Raw genomic sequence first — 18,210 nt, forward strand, 5'->3', positions numbered from 1 at the left:
CTGACACTACTTATAGTATTAGAAATCTTAGATATAATTATTCAGTTGTATTATAAATTACAAAAAGATCGTTATCAAAAAAGTCAATGTATTCCTGTGGTTTATAATGGTGGGTCATAACTTTGGTGGTCAAAATGTGTTTGATTCTTATGTCACAACGTACACAAGTTAGAAATTCATAATAAAAGGCTGTAAAATTTTCTAAACTTTTAAGTGAAAATCTATTGTACAAGAGTTGTCCTTCAGCTTCCCGCCATTCTGCTAAAAAGGTCCTTCGGAATACCATTCGGAAGAAATCTAGACCGGAAGTTTACAAACAAGCGGCTGCATGCTTTCTGTTACAAATTGTATTAAACTTTTTTCCCAAATTGAAAGCATTTTAAATAGAAAATGACTTCGGAAAATGCTCAGGTTTTGTTACCAGTAGAGGCAGAGTCATATGTCGAACATTTACATTCATTCAAAGTAGCAGAAATAGGAAATTATGAGTAAGTATAATTGTGTTGCTATGATAAACAACCATAATTTCCAACATTTTCTGGAACCTTGGAGAAAGTTCTTTAGTCAAAGTATGCGAGTAGATATCGGACAGATTATTAAACTTGTATGCTACTAACAAAAAAAAGGTTCTACTGTAAAATTGTTTTGCCACGTCTTTTGTCACCAAATAAAGAAGCATTATCAAAAACCTTTTTTTGTTATTATTATGATTGTATTATTAGCTTTCATTTACCATAGGGAACATAGATATATGATAATGTAACCAGTGTTCGCTTACCTCCCAACAGGGTTAAGATTAAGTCTATATTATTGGATTTCTACCCATTGATGTCATAAAATATTAGCTGTGACCACAATGTGAACCTTTTTGGTGAGTGAGCGCAGTGAACAATTTAATAAGGTTTACATACGTGTAGTGTCGAGCGGCTGATATTTTAAGATATCTATACATGTACGTTGAAAATCAGAGAATCTGTTTATTGTTCTATTAACTATCGTTTTCCTCTCCTTAACCCTCTTGCTGCCGAAATTTGTCAACTTGCTTTGTCGCACCATAAGCATCCTGATTTACCATATTTGTGATGTTGCAAAACTTGTGCACCTCAGTAGAACAGGCCATTCCCGCCTTCTATATTTTTCCCCGCGTCAATTCAGCCATAATGAGGAAAAGTCAATTTTTTAGAGATTTTTGCCCAAAGATTGTCTTTATCGATGTTTTTAACATTATCGAAAAATACAATTGTTTAACCTAGAAATGCAGTTGTTTCCTCATTTTTCATATCTTTAAAAAATGAGGATAACAAAACACAATGCTAACAATTTTATAAACGCTTTAGTTATAGCAATGTCAAGTTAAATGTATAACTGATTTACCCCCTCCCCCAAAAATCTCAAATTTATTATATTAGCAAAACATTGGCACCCCATAAATTAAAATAGATACAATATATGAACAATTAAAAATAAATAAAACCCTGAACAGCGGACTCTATGACATACTTCATGTTGTCGGGTATTATATATGACAGATTAAATTTTACATTCTGAGCACTGCTTCAGTAGGGAAAGAAAGAATTTTCAAATACTATTATGATAATATCAATATCCATCTTGTCTTTATCTTAATCATGTTTATTATTGTTATCAAGGATTGTATTGCAGTGGCGTAGCTACCATTGACGCAACAACGCACTTGCGTGCACAAACGAAATGGCAACAAAAAATCATTATTAAAAAATCATAACAGTCAAAAAAAGAATGCCATTGACTGTTACTATATATATATAGAAACCAAGAACTACCGGTCATCAATGTAATCGGGCAAATCCCGCTGTTGTCGGTATCCAGGATTATTGGCGCGTCACACTGAATATACAATTTTTAGACCATCTACTAAACGAACTACGAGATCGTCTTGTCAGTTCGGAAGAACGTTTTCTTGCCCAGATGCTTCTTCCAAACAATCTGAAAAGTTTGAATTGGGACCATCAAATTCTCATATTTCGCGCCTACAATCCGATCTTCAACCAAAAGATCAGTTCCTTCTCAAAATTAAAAGGTGGGTTGCGAGATGGGATGTTTATCCATCTAAGAAACCAGACCAACTCTTTGCAACATTGGAGATGACGCCGAAAGAACTTTACCCAAATATATTCTGTATTCTGCAAATACTTCTCACCATGCCACCCTCAACCGCTACTGCTAAACGCTCTTTCAGCGCTCTGAAATGCGTAAAAACGTATCTGAGATCGACCATGGGACAAGAAATACTTTCTTAACTTGCACTGCTGCACGTTCATTCTGATTTTGACATTGACACTAAAGAAGTTGTTGACACATTTAACAATGCTAGTCCGAGGAAAATGTTACTCTCCTAAAGGACCTCGGTTGATAACTACAGTCTTACATACGAACGTCACATTCCTATATCACAAAATTAAAAATTGATTGTTTGAATTGCTTTGTTTTCGTATGTTAACTTATATATGTCACGAGATGATTCAATTCTCTAGCCCTTTCTTTCTCTGAAGCATAATAAATTGGGGAGCATTGCAAAGTTTTTAGATTATTTTAGTCAGTTTTAGGTCTTTGATTTGATATATAGCAAAACACTCAACTGAGCATACTTCACTTACTTCAAAATTAACCATCTTAGATCGAAAAAAGATTCATTTTTTGCAAAAAAGGGTCGAAATGTTTTTTTTGCCTCGCTATGCTCGGCATCTTCTTAGTGCACATCATTAGAAGTGTAGCTACGTCACTGTATTGTAAGACAAATCCTTGTTGTTCTTTTGTTGACTTCACTTAGCGCACTAGATTTTATGGAAATGTTTAAAATATAGGAAAACAAAGGAACAGAATCCAAAAATAATTCCTATGATCTACATGTAAGCCTAGAGCAATCATCATTCTCGGCTTAAAAAAATATAGATGTTAAGATGGATCTCTATTTTCTACGAGGAAATACACATGATACTATTGCATGGCATACATATACATGTAATATCTTTTAAAGAATCACTTTCGTTTTTCATTGATTCAATGATTGATTGCTATTGAGGGCTTGAACAAATTAACAATGAATCCGTTAAAATTAAGATTGGCAAAGGGAAAGATAAGAGTATGTTTGATAAGATTAGGATAAGAAATCATAGTTTGCCTAGCATTGGGTCACCTACAGATTTAACGTCCCCATTCTAATCAAATAATTATTTTTAGATTATTGCTTTCATGATGAAACAGGTACAAATTTATTGAAAACGCCATATTGCAATACATGTATATAATTTTACATACATGTACCTTTATAAAATTAATATTTACGAAGTCTATTGAGAATATTGACTTTTCGCGTAATCAAGTAAAAAGTTATCATTTCTATTTATAATTAAATATTAGGTAAAGCGATTATTAATAAAACTGTTTTGTTTAAATGGTATATATTAAAAAAGAATTAATTGAAAAACAATTTCTCAAATGTGAGCGAAATTTTGCATAAAGACGATCGACACAATTAGTAAACAGTGTAAATTAGTTGGTATTATAGTACTGACAAACTTTTTATTTTATTTGTTAAAATTCGTTTGAGGTATTAACAAATGTGTTTATTCCAGCCAAAATCGTCCTTTTGGCGCTGTCTTTTGACGTCGTCGGTGCCCTACTATATTGTGACATTACAATGGACCATTGACATTCTACACAATAAACGAGTTTTGTGTGTAGAAGCCATAAATGTACCTTTGGCAGTAAAAGTTTTAAACTAAGAGTAAGATTGATAACGTCTCCTCACACATTGTCACTTGGCTGTTAACTTCTTCTCAGACATTGTGGACTGGTTTCACTGATAATGTCTGCTCACGTCTCAAAACCATGATACAAGAATGATAGAGCCACTAAGCAGGGTGATATAGGTGAAGGGAATGATGATAAATGTACATGTAAGTCCCACTTCTGGCAATGGAGCAAAATATTATATGTGAGGGGCCTGATGGGTTATTTTCGTTCTTCGTGATCGGCGCATTTTCGCTATCGTGATCCGTTTTTCTAGATTTATTTTTTTTTATATTTTCGTGATCCGTGATCATGGAAATTTATTTTCTGTGAATCGTGATTGACAAAAAAATCATCTCGTGAATCGTGATGAGACCCCCCCCCCCCCAATCAGGCCCCTCATATGTCATTAAAGTAGTTCTTATGATGCTTCTTTCATATGGAAATAGATTTGTTATACATGTATTTGTATCATTGATTTAGTTTTTGTTTACTTAAATGTATCCACAAATACATGATTTAACCCAATAAGTGCAAAATGATATCACTGAGGGGTTACTCTGTTGCATGCAATGAGACTTCATCTTAGCCCTTTCAGGAGAGTAGCAAACACTGGGTTACGTTATTGTACTCAATAACAAACAGGAATTAAAATGGCCATTTCTTGACGAAAGAAAAACAAAAAAAATGCTTACAAGTTGCCCATGAAACACTGTGTGTATATATATAAATGAGATTCAAGCACCAAAACACAAAAAACTAAAATTAAAATCATTTTGCATGAAAAAAATCCTTTACCACCTGCTGTAGGTTTGGGGTTAATTGAGTATAGCCCTACATGTATATTTTGGTTGGGCCCCTAAAGTGTATGAAGGTCATATTTTTTACAGTTCTGTTTTTGCAAGATAGGTTAAGCATTAAAGCTGAACAAAGTACGTGTTGTCAATCATTAATGATTAAGGATATTTCATTTTAACTATCATGACTGTGATACTTTATAGCAAAACTTTCTGGCCTTTGAAAAGAAGACATACTGGTTCTTTGGTCTTACCTATTAAAACAATTTTTGTATTCTTTTGTTTTTGTATAAATTCTTTCATTTAAATTCATTGACTGTAAATGTCATGTTCATGAATGGTCAGAGTATTTTTTTAAAATTTTCAGTTGGGGAAGACAACATGAAATGATAGAAAAGATAAATATGCAGGCTGTGCTAAATGCTTCTGTACAAGAAGATGAGTTTATTAAAGATTTTCTCATATCATATGGAAAGGTATATATATATGTTTATAAAATTGTTTTATCATGTGGAGTAAATTTCATCATTTTATATTCTTTTAAATTATTGTGTTCATTTAATAGATATAGGAAGATGTGGTATGAGTGCAAATGAGACAACTCTCCATCCAAGCATATTCCTGCACATTGGCACAGGTTTTAATGGAATTTACAATTAAATCATTTAAAAACTATGTAAAAATTTGTAAAAGTTAAAAACTTATTTTTCTTGTCATAAGATAAAAAAAAAAAAAATAGGGAAGCAATGGTAATTAAAAAGTGCAATTGAAATTATTAGAGTAAATTAAAAACTTCAGTTGTATTCATTTGTATCTGAATGTTGATTTAAGCATTTTATAACACTTCTTTTTAGACCGAGGTTCTCATTAAAGATCTGCTCACAACAGAGATCTGGAAAGAAAAGATATTTACTGAACTTATCGAGATGGAATTTGAACCAAAAACTACATTTCCAATATACATGGTTGTGAGTATATGCACTGCACAAAATTATGAATAGACAAATCCTCTTAATAAGATTTTTTACTTGGTATGCACAATCTGGTATGAAAGTTTTGGGTTAAAACTGGTTTTAGAGTGTGTCAAATCTAGTTATATCAGTTTCCAATTAAGGTTCATGTGGACCCTTCGTCTAAAATGGCTGCATTTTCACCTCAAAATTTACTCTGAGTACAGACAAACCTGTGCATCTGGAAAAGTTTTAAGGCATAGCATGCCCTAGATAAATAAAATTCAAATATATTTTATGTTTTAGAAAATTAAAAACTTAACCGGATTTTGCAGTGCACTTTTTTTCATTCCTCCAGAAGGTGCCAAAATAAACTAAGTTGGGAAAGAGGTTTGAGATCTTCCCCACAGGTAATAATTGAAGTGAACTGTTTTGATTGACATGGACAATAGATGGACAATAGATACCTGACAATAATTGGTGATTTAAACTGTGTACCTGAGTGGACCATATCAAGTGAAACTCAACTGTTTGTTAATTTTATCATCTTCTGCAGGAACGAAAAAAAGTGCACTGCTAAATCCAGTTAAGTTTAAAATTTTCTAAAACATACAATGCATTAGAAGTTTATTTATCTAGGGCATGCTATGCCTTAAAACTTTTCCAGATGCGCAGGTTTGTCTGTACTCAGAGTAAATTTTGAGGTGAAAATGCAGCCATTTTAGCCAAAGGGTCCACATGAACCTTAAGTATGAATTTTGGAGTTTATCATATTTATATCCCCCCAATCCAAACAAGTAGAACAAAGTTGGTCCAGTGTTCCCGCCTGCCCTAAATGGAAGGGCGGCCCGCCCTTGGTGCCCTTACCCCCGCCCTTCTGCCCTCCAAAGTAAAAGAATGCACCCCTCTGCCTTTTCAAAAAAATAAAATTTCCAAATTTCATGCCTACCGGCGTTTCCGGTAAAATTGTTACCTGATTGTGTAACACTAATTAACTGACAATGGGATTAAGTTAAATACCTAATGTTTTGGCAGTTTTATCACCTTTGTTAATGATTGTTTACTGCTAATTAGTGGATTTAAGATAATTGAACAAATACTAGATATTTAATACAGAATGAAATGTCCACATGTTATCCATTTGTAATGTTTATGTACAGCATGTACACCTGAAAAAATTTATTTCAGTAGGCATAACATAAAAAATAAAATCTTAAACAATGTTTAAGGCATACATAGTTTTGACTTAATTGGTAAAAAATGTTTTGTTTCTTAACCATGAGTATGAAATTTAAAGAAGAATCAAAGAAATTTGTACTTTGAACATAACAAGATTCACTTCCTGTTTTACTTCTTGTATTTTATAATCCTCCTGACATAGGAGCACTCAACAAATTTATTTTTAACAATGATGGAGAAAAAAGTAACTGTTTATACCTTCTGCAATATATTATTGCATCAATATAATATGATCATCTACAGTCTCACCTGTTATATTTATAAAACTCCTTACTGAGGAGCACTTTGGTGTGCACTTAAAAATACTTTTTTGTAACAATTCAAATGATAATAAATAACTCTCAATAACATATATACTATATGCTTGAACTAGTAATTTAAATGTAGATAATTTAATTACATTAAACATTCAATTTTGCATGTATAACTCCATCTTTCAAAACTACTTGTTTCTTTTTATAGACTGGTATAAGTTATAAAACATTGAAATTTCTGATGATTATTTTCCTTACCAAATGTACAAGTTTGTTTAGATTAACATCAAAATGATATGCTTTGCTTCATGGTATGATAATTTGATAAAAAAAAAATTCTTCCTGGAACCAACATCAAGAACACATTAATTTCTGAATATGGTTTAAATACAACTAATGTTCTCCAGCTGCATGAGCCTAGCAATATTCAAGGTAATTTATACACTGTCCAACAGTGCCCTTAAAATCTGGGTTATAACGCTAAAGTGCCCTTTCAGACAACTAGCACCCTTCTGCCCTGAGATTCAAGCTGGAACACTGCTGGTCTATGAAGTTCAATTTAGCTCACAGTTTTCATCTATGATTTCTGAAATTTAACTTTCTGCAGTTGTAAAAAGGGAACATGCAATTATTCATCCATCTTTAAGTCTGCAATGCTCAAAATTATAAAAATTTAAGATAAAGATGTCATACAGTTTTGCTGAAGGTGTTTAATAATTTTGACTTGAACTGATGGAGTTCATGTTTGATTCTTAGAGTATGTTTCAAATTGTATTTTAATTTATACATGTACATGTAACTCTGCATATTTTTTTCTCAGTTATTTCATGAAGCTACACTAGTGAATCTGTTAGAGACTACAATGTATTTTAAAGAGACGTGTGAGAGTGCAGAGAATTGTATACCTGATTTATTAGACTACTGCTACAGAAAACTTACACAACTCACTGCAAGGTAATCTAAATATCTGATTTTACAGTTAACTAGTCCAACATTTCCATGATTTGATTGTATAAATTCTAATATTTTAGCTGTTGTCAATTGGTAATTACTCAGATTTGTAGAACAGTATTGCTGGTCAGGTGGTAGTTGTGGTTACCTCCAGTGCATTAGTTTGGTATGACACAGTAAGTGAACAAACCAACAAAGACATTAAAAGTGGAATTTGCTGCTTCTACACCAAGGCTTAGGCTTTTAGAGCAAAAACTGAGCTGCTTGGAGTAGAATAAGATGTTTTCCTGCAAGTGTTACCTAGTGAGCTATAATGTTAAAATTCAGACTCAGCACCTCTATCTAGTGCATAGCAAAATTTGTTTATCTACATTTTTATTCATTAAAATGTTATCATCCTGACTTTGCATGTAATAGATACTGATAGACATTCAGCAGCAATTAGTCAATAAATCAACCAACCAAATGTTATGCACACTGAAAAAAAAAATATAGAATGTCTTGATTAAAAAAGATAAATTATAAGAAGTTATGATGGGTCAAATTATAAATATCAAAAAAACAAATTGCTCTTTATCAGTGTTTTATGTAAGCAGCCATTGTTATTTTCATTAAGCATGTATGACAACTTATAGTTTCTTCAGTATATATTTTATTCTTACAGGACAGTAGAAGATTTTGATGATGAAGAAATTGATACTAATGATGCCTTAAATAGTATGTCCTCAGCATCTAATATGGAGGTATAAGTTAAACCTTATAGAAATCTGTAAAAAGATAAAAATTGTAACATCAGAAATATGACAGATGAAAAATATCAAGCAATCTAAAAAGAGAAAAATAACATCAAACAAAAAGTACATTTTAGATTGAAAAAAGTAACTTATTCAGGATAACAGATCCAGAAAGAAAAATTTAATACAAACAATGAAGTAAGATTTTTGAAGTCACAAGTTTTTAAAATTACATACAATTACTGTTTTAATTATTTTTAAGTGATTTGTTTAGTTGATTTACTGATACAATAGAACATAATAACTGAACTAAGTTGTAGAATTATTCAGTTGTCAAAAAATATAACAAAATCAAAACCCCAAAAAAATGCAATCTTATGGAACAAGAATTGTAAAATTGGGACATGGCAGTTACATACCACACTTGCTACGGTTACATTCACATTCAAAAGAAAATATTTAGTTCGACCATTTCTTATTTGGGAAAATACATACATATTAGAAATAGAACAGTTGAAAAGTAAATGGTTCACATGATCAATTTGAATACAAATACAAAGTATCTCCGATAAAAAATAGAATTGTACAATAATTGCTAACAATAACACAGGTGTTAAAACATCTATTATTACTGTTACTTTTCTTTTTTCAGGAGTTAGAAAAACAGGAAAAGAAGTTAAATTTTGAAATTTGTATCAAATCCTTGTCCTTGTTAAGATATATAACTGATTGTATAGATAAGTAAGTACAGGTAGAAAGTACAATATGTAAATATACTGCAAAGTGGTTTATTATCATGGAATTTAATTTTGGTGATTTCTAACTTTGTGTTTATCTACCAAAGCTATCAGATGATTCCTTTTTTATTGCTCCTGATTGATGTTTTTATCAACTCAGAACTCTGACCATTTTTGGATGTTATCTTGAAAACAATAATGGATGGAGCAGCAAAATCCATAAACAAAAAAATGTCTATAAATCATTTCATCGGTGGTTATTTTGATGACTGCTTATAAGAGAGAAATATTGGTAAAAATAATTGTTTATATTTGTGGGAAAATAAGAAAACCAGATATTTACTGTGATGTAGTTAAATTAGTTAAAAAACAAAATGCTGCTAGTCTCTTGGTATATCAATATGTTTTTTTTATATTTCAGTTCACCTTTAAGTGTTACAACCAGAATATTGAACACATTAGATATACCTATACTGTTGGTACATTTAGTAGAAAATCCACCATGGACAAGACAGAAAGATGGTAAGTTCTTGTTTTCTATGTTTGATGTAAATTTTTATGAATGATTTGCCCCAACTATGTTTATTTGGTAGGGGGAATACATTGAATTTTGCAACTGACTTCGACCCAAAGGTTTTGCAGGTCTGATATCCCATCATACACAGTTTCTAAGCACCCGCAGTTATTTCCTGTTTTATACTGCGTGAGGATAGGTCACTCAAATTTGTGGTAGTCCTGATAAAATGGGTCTTTTCAGATCAAATTTGAGTTTGATTGACATTTTTATTAGCATGATTAGATATGTGACATTTTGTTGTCAGGGATTGAGGCAATTATATTGTCAGAAAAGGGTATTTTTTTTATGAAGACATTGATCAAATAACAGGTTAAAGATACAGGACCAACTGAGAAACTAATTTAACAAAAAGTTTGCATATTTCATCTACAATTTTAATTGGTGAAATAACTTGTATCCTTTTATGTAGTTGAATGGTCTATGGGAGACAACTCTTTAGTTTTTTGTTAAAATTTTATTTTCAGGTAAAACATTTAAATATATAGATAGTAAATGGCAGGAAATAAGTAGAGAAGATAGTTTAAAAATCACTAAAATAGAAGGCCAGGTAAGTGAAATAATTCAGATATTTATTAAAAAAGGATATGTATGACAGGAGATGATGGACAAATGTTTGTTAGATGGTCTAAGACAATAAATTACAACACAAATTACCCAAAAACAGACATGTTCATAAATTTGATATTTCAGGAACATTGAAACTTCGAACAAATTAAATGGATGCTTGCAGGCAAAAGTTAATTTGATGTTCATTACCTACTTTTTTGCCAAAACACCATTATAAAAAAAAAGCAAAATCAGTAAACCGTTTAGAAACTAGCTTTCTTAGCAATTTTCGTGGCACACAAAACTTACTTTAAAAGTAAATGGAAGGACTTGATTTTTCAAATAAAAAGGCTGATACATGTAGTTATAAAAAGGTATGAAGCAAAATATTTAATTTTTCTGAAAAAAAGTTCAATGATAAAAGGGTATGTAGAGTACTGTTTATAATTCCTAAGGTATTTTGTAAAATAAATAAATAGATGTCAGATAAACATCACTTTTATTGTTGTTCTGCAGTGTGACATTTACTTGAATATAGATGATAACAGTTTTTTTGTTTTTCAGGTATGGTTATCTATATTCAAGCTTCTGATGGATCCACAATGTCAACAGAAATATGAACTAGATTCATATAGAAAAAATGTCATAATTAAGGTAAATTTAACTTAAAGAGTTAAGATTGGCCACAATTTTTTTTCTTCTAATTTTTCAAAAAGTTGTTGTAGCTAAGCTTTTTAAAAGAACCTAATACACACAGTTTATTTGCTTAATACTAGTGAAAGAGGTTAATATTTTCATTTCAGATTTATAATTCAAAGGAAAAGATTTTTTTTTATTTATCAGACATGAATGATAACAGGGTTGTGAAAACAATTTTAAGTAGATGGCTGAGTTGACAAAATTTTGGGACATATCTTTGATGTATTCCACAAAAGTTGTCTAAATGAGGCTTAGTAAACTGAGAAATTGCAGGAGACTGGCACACTTGAGAACCTCGCATATGAAGAAAGTAGAATTTCCAAAGTAATTGTATGTTACAAAAGATCACTTGTATATGAGACCTTTGTGGATTTACTTTTTAGAAATCCATACCATTTTGAAAATTTTGGTTACATAAGACAACATTGAGAAACTTGGGTATAGCTTTGATATGACAAGTTATTATAGACATGATATGAAGCGTTATAATGAAATATACTGATATATTTTGTTTTAGGTTTGCTGCGGTAATTAAAAGTTCAACTTAGTTGTGTTATAAATTTTGAACACATATCCTGTTCTTTTGATGAATTTTTTTAATCAAATCCCTGAATATTTGTAGCTCAGAGCATACCTAACAGAGATCATGTTAGATCAAATTCCAGTCTTAGGAGAGTTACTCCGATACTTGGAGCACCTGTCTATGATGGAACCACCAGCTGTCAAGAAAGAACTTATTTTAGAACAGGTTGGTTTATTATTGCTATAAATGATGTTATTAACAGTTAAAAATTTCTTTGTCAGGTATTTTTTTTTCAAAACTCATGTGAATATAGTGATCCTTCTCTTCAATTGTTTGGCTAGTAAGTAAGTAAAAGGACACTTTAGAGTTAGCAGCAATACAACTAATCTTTTTGAGACCTTCAATTAATAACAAAATTAATGCAATACTAATAATTATAATATGACAATTATATAGTTGTTTTTATATCGGAAAAAAGGAAAAATATGATAAGGAATGATTACACAATCAGTTCTAGAGGATGTTGGCAAATCCAAAGAAATCTCATAAAATTACTGTTATTTTGTGGTTATCATCAACTGTATGCCCCAACCAATCAAAGGAAAGGGCAAATATTGTTTATACCAAAGTCTGCCATTCCAACTCATAACAGTTGTCCAGAACTTTTCCTTATGGCTGTAGATGTTGAGCTGATTTTTTGATTCACAAGTGCACAAGTTGATTAACAGAGCAAGTTTGTGTTTTGTTCCAGATGACCTACTTTTCAGGGAATATTTTATCATATTCTGTTGCAAAATATCTATTCCCAAATAGAAATAGTAATTGCAACAAAAAAAGAAAAAATGTATAAAGTGGTTGATTTTTGATAATATTTGTAGCTTCCATTTATTTAATAAATGTAAAATTTTATATTTTAGATACCAGAAATGAGAGACAACATTCTACAAGCAAATGAGGGAAGATGGAAGAAAATTGCAAAGAAACAATCTAAAACAGTATTTAATCCATCTGAGAGTGATATGAGAGCACAAGCCAAAAGGTAGAATCAACTAAACACTTTTTTTTACAAAACAATATATTCATTTGATATTTGTTATTTCACTTTAAATTTTGGTCTGTTACAAGACAAAATATTTGCCTCTATCCACACAAAATGAAAAATGAAGACATTCAAACTAGTGGCACCCGTAGTGTCACTTTATTTTTCAACGGCAGTTCAAAATTCCTGCCTTCTTCCAGAACCTTCCTATGGTATTAATTGTTAATATGTTCTTGCCTGAAATATTTGCCACTAGATGTTAAGCAAGCAGCAATCTAACACATGAATTTTATATTGATAAAACAATTATGAAAACTAAGTAAATTAGTGATGTGTAAGACAACATAATGCAACATTAATTCTAAATAGTTTGAGTGAATTTGATTTATTGTCTAGCCTTCGACTTTAGTCGAAAAAGCGAGACATAGCGATCCTACATTCCATCGGCGTCGTCGTCAGCGGCGTCCACAAATATTCACTCTGTGGTTAAAAGTTTATGAAATTTTAATAACTTTCTTAAACTATCCTGGATTTCTACCAAACTTGGACAGAAGCTTGTTGATGATCATTAGATAGTATCCAGAAGTAAATTTTGTAAAAATAAAATTCCATTTTTTCCGTATTTTACTTATAAATGGACTTAGTTTTTCTGCTGGGAAATATTACATTCACTCTGTGGTTAAAGTTTTTAAAATTTTAATAACTTTCTTATACTATTTTGGATTTGTACCAAACTTGGACAGAAGCTTGTTTATGATCAAGAGCTAGTATCTAGAAGGAAATTTTGTAACAAAAATGAATCCATTTTTTCCATATTTTACTTTTAAATGGACCTAGATTTTCTGCCAGGAAACAACATATTCAGTCTGTGGTTAAAGTTTTTAAAATTTTAATAACTTTCTTATACTATTTTGGATTTGTACCAAACTTGGACAGAAGCTTGTTTATGATCAAATGCTAGTATCTAGAAGGAAATTTTGTTTTCTTCCAGTTAACATTACATTCAGTCTGCAGTTAAAGTTTTTAAACATTTATTAGATTCATAAACTATCCTGGATTTTTACCAAACTTGGACAGAAGCTTCTTACAATCAAAAGATAGTATCAAGAGGAATATTTTTATTGATTTACTTCCTCATTTCTGTTGAGCCTGCGATTAACATAAAAAGTAGGCGAGACACTGGGTTCCGCGGAACCGTTACAAATTTTTTAAATTATAAAGAGTCAAAAAAATTGTCTTAGATATATTCACGTTTAATACTTTAAAAAAAGTTTTTAATTTTATCATCAGATGGGCAGAAACATACAATTTCGATGCAGTAGAGAGTTTAATAGCAGAACCACCAAAGTGTGCATTGTGTGGAGAAGAAGCTAGTAAAAGGTGTTCTAGGTGTCAAAATGAATGGTATTGCAGACGGTAAGTTTACATTTGAATCCTTTGCTGTATTAGATATTCCTAGCTTGTTATGCTGTTTTTTTTTGGCATGTTGATTCATTATTTGTTTACATGTTTATTTTATTTGACAATTTACATGTAGAGTAATAGTAAATCATTGTTAAGAAAAAAGTAAAATAACAAAAATACCAAAATTTCAAGGAAAATTCAAATCAGAAAGTCCCTTATCAAATGGCAAGGTCAACAGCTCAAACACATCAAACAAATGGAAAACAACTGTCATATTCCTGACTTGGTACAGGCATTTCCTTATGTAGAAAATAGTGGATTAAACCATGATACATAGTTGATTTTTGTTTAGATAAAAAAAAACTAGAGTTGACAAAACATATTCTGTGATTGTTTCTAATAAAAGAATCTACTTTTTCTTGAAAAAAAAAAACAAACTAAGAAGCATTGTTGTCAACTGTTTTTGTGAAAAAGTTGCATTTTCTTGTTCAAATTCTGAATTTACATGTTCCTTAATAAGAAAATCTGTGTGCACACTGGTTCTATTACTATTTGTGAAACATAAAATGGCCAAATATCACTTTGGAATAAACAGCATAGTTTCTTTGCTAGATTTGTCTCCTTTTAGTGTCTTAAAATAAAGAATTTTGTAATTGTATAGATATTTTAATTGTCAGGAATTGTTCAAGTTTTACACAAGCTCTATCAAGGCGACCAAACTTGATTTTTTGCAATTCCAGCTTCAAATATTTCATATACCTAATTGAAAAAAAAATCATAAAAAATATTCAGAATTATCAAAAATGTATGTCCTTTAACATAATTTTAAATAATCATTCAACCATTAAAAAAAAAATTTCTGTTACAGTGAATGTCAAGTGAACCATTGGCCTAAACACAAAACAGCTTGTAACCTATTACAGGAATCTCTACAGAAATTGAAATTACAAGAGAAGAGCAGCTGACCAGAGTATAGCCAATCATAATTGTTGTTTTGAATGAATCATTGTTGCACATCAAATTCAAATATTATGAATAGATTCTTAAAATTCTTGAAAGGAATAAATGTTTATATTCCATATTTGTGAAACTATCAAAAGCAAAGGTTGATATTTTGTATTTGGTTACTTGATGATACAATGACTGATATACAGTAGACTCTGGCAAATCGGATACCCAAAATGTCAGCTAAAAATATCCGATTACCCGATATATTCAATTAGACGATGAATGTATATTCATTGAATATTCTGCAATAATGAGTAGATATAATCCTGAGATGTTACTAACCCTGACAATTGCTAAATATGTGAAAGGGCTGGAGGATTGATGGAGTGATTTTTATCAGTTACATCACCACGATGTTTGTGTAAAAAATGATCAGCTGATTATGTAATGATTAAATTTGTTTGCAGTTTTTAAATCCTTTATTTATTAAAATAAATCAAATGTCCTGAAATATTTATGTGAATTATTATCTACCATCCATAGTTTGTCTTTATTTGTTTTGTAAGCAAATTAATATCCATTATTTACATTATCATACAGGTAAACTAATTTGGCTATAAATAGATCTAAGCATGTCTGTGTAGAATCTCCAAACTAAAATCGTATTTGTTATAATTTTATTTCTTTAAATAATCAAATTTAAATTTATGAAAATAATCATGATTGATAAAATATTATTGCCTAAAGTTTACGTTTTCTGAAGACTATTTATATTTAGGTCATAGTTCTAGAGGCTTCCTCACAAATTTGTAAACATCCAAAATGGCGTCCATGACATGTGGTTACTTTTGCACATGTGAAAAAAATATATCTGACAAAAGTCAGATTTCTCTTGTCAAAAGGGATTTATATTTATATTGCAATAAATTATTCAGAAGGAGGTACATTCAGTTTAGATTATATTTCTGATTCTGTGAACATTTAGAGTTTAATCAAAATTCTCCAAACAGCAGCGTCAACTTGTCAACTGAGTCTTGCATATTTTATAAATGAATTCAAACCATTTGAAGTAAAATCGCATCTAATTCACATGACAAAGGAAGACAATGATTAAAGACAACAATTTATTAAGGAATAGTTCCTTTTATTTAGTAAAAACAAAATCTTCTTGTCTGCAAGATTGTAAATTTGTAACTTCCGGGTCCATTTCCTGTCAGAAAAACATTGAAAATATTCGACTGTGCATGGTTTTGAACAAAATGACCTGAATATTCTTATCCAAATTGCCAATATATTCTTATATCCGATATTCGATTACACGATAAAATTAACATTAATCATATAGGGAATGGTTTGGTGTTTTGAAATAATATTACAATTGCCGATATATTCGTTTAGCCGATATCCGATTAGGTGGAGTCTACTGTACAACTATTAAAGGGAAACAACTGTAAGAATATTATTGGTTACACTAAAGCCATAGGAAATATTCTTCCATTAAAAAGTAAAATACTAATATCTATTTTATGTAAAATTTAAAAGTACAAACTAAAGTTCCCATGAACTTTATGTATTTTTTCAAAATTTCAAAAATTTTGTGGTACCCTCAAATAAACAGGCTCTCACGTTAACAGAATAGATGTTCATCATGTTTGTTTTGTATTATGCATTTAAAAACTGTTATACTTTTTAATTGTTCTCTGTTATGTTCAAGAGGTTAGTGTTCATTATATATACAAGTATTGTATTATTGATTGATTTTTTTGTTTACTGTGATTTTATTTTTGTATTATTTTATTTGCTAAGAACAAGGAATTATTTGAATCCCGAATAAATTTGAATTCTTTAAAATTGATAAGAAATATGTGATGAAAACTAACCCAATTAAGGAGGATTAGCTATTTATGCATGGCTAAGGGGGTTAGTTAGTTCATACTGAAATATCAGTGAAAGTGAAATTAACCTTAGTCATGCGTGCATGGCTAACCCTCTTTAGTTCAATAGTTTTATCATACATTTCTTATCAATTTTCCATAATTCAAAATTATTCCAAATTCAAATAATTCTTTGTTTAAGGACTATTCCCAATAGAAATGTACTAGTGAATTGATAAACATTTTTATACATTCCCACAAACATAATGTGGCAATTTATACATCTATTTGAATGTCATATTTGGATATAATAATAAAAGGAGACAGTATACACTAATCAGACAGAAACTAAAGAACACAGACAGTCAAGAGACATATAGAGGTTAACTATCTATCTTCAACAATTGACAAGTACCTACAAAATATGTCTAGATAATACTGTGGATTCATTATTATTCGTTAGATACCAAGTTTCGTGGATTTTGTGATTACCCAGGAACCACAAATTCCAGTGTACCAAGAATAACAAATTTTCAATAAAAGTGTATGCAGACTTTGGCAATAACCACAATATCAAATATCCACAAAAATGCAAGTTTTCCTCAATCCACGAAAATTGGTACCCACAAAATAACTTAATCAAAAGTAAACTCACGTCTTAACAGTGGATCAATACAGTCCAAAGCATTCCGTTTTAACATTTATCAATAAATGCTTGATATGTCTTCAAAGGCATTTTTGTCCTCAGAACGAATTTCATTACAGGTGTAAAAGGTAACAAACAAGAAACATTTACATTTTCATTAAAGTTGATTCCATATTTTAAATGAAGTGAAATAAAATCTCTCTTATTTCATATATGTAGTCTTTTATATCACAAACATTTATACAAAGTTTAGAAAAGTATTCAAGACAGTGAATTTTCGTGATGACAGAAGTTTTTTTGAAAAATCATTTAGAATCATAATCCTTTTTATTCATATGTTAATGGTGAAAATATTCATATTTCAATGTTGATGTCATATTCATATTTTAAACAAAATCTACATCACATTGGTGCAAATATCAAGTCCATTTATACAAATCTACATTCCGTCCATATAATTTAAAGTTGTATATATTGTATATTGTTTGTCTTATTTTATTAATAAATGAAAATTAATGCAA

At 30.4% G+C, this 18,210-nt stretch overlaps 1 protein-coding gene across 1 annotated transcript; it reads left to right on the top strand.

Moving 5' to 3' along the window:
- The first annotated feature begins 309 nt into the window (after nucleotides 1-309).
- On the top strand, nucleotides 310-18,210 carry LOC127720293 (zinc finger MYND domain-containing protein 10-like). The gene is made up of 13 exons (XM_052226810.1): nucleotides 310-488; nucleotides 4,936-5,044; nucleotides 5,423-5,536; nucleotides 7,832-7,965; nucleotides 8,627-8,705; nucleotides 9,349-9,437; nucleotides 9,855-9,955; nucleotides 10,475-10,557; nucleotides 11,121-11,210; nucleotides 11,878-12,003; nucleotides 12,696-12,817; nucleotides 14,108-14,233; nucleotides 15,090-18,210. Exons 1-13 carry the CDS (start codon nucleotides 391-393, stop codon nucleotides 15,184-15,186), a joined length of 1,368 nt encoding a protein of 455 aa, XP_052082770.1. The 5' UTR covers nucleotides 310-390; the 3' UTR covers nucleotides 15,187-18,210.

The sequence above is a fragment of the Mytilus californianus genome, unplaced genomic scaffold, assembly GCF_021869535.1.
Source record: "Mytilus californianus isolate M0D057914Y unplaced genomic scaffold, xbMytCali1.0.p SCAF_1, whole genome shotgun sequence".
NCBI classification, from domain to species: Eukaryota; Metazoa; Mollusca; class Bivalvia; order Mytilida; family Mytilidae; genus Mytilus; species Mytilus californianus.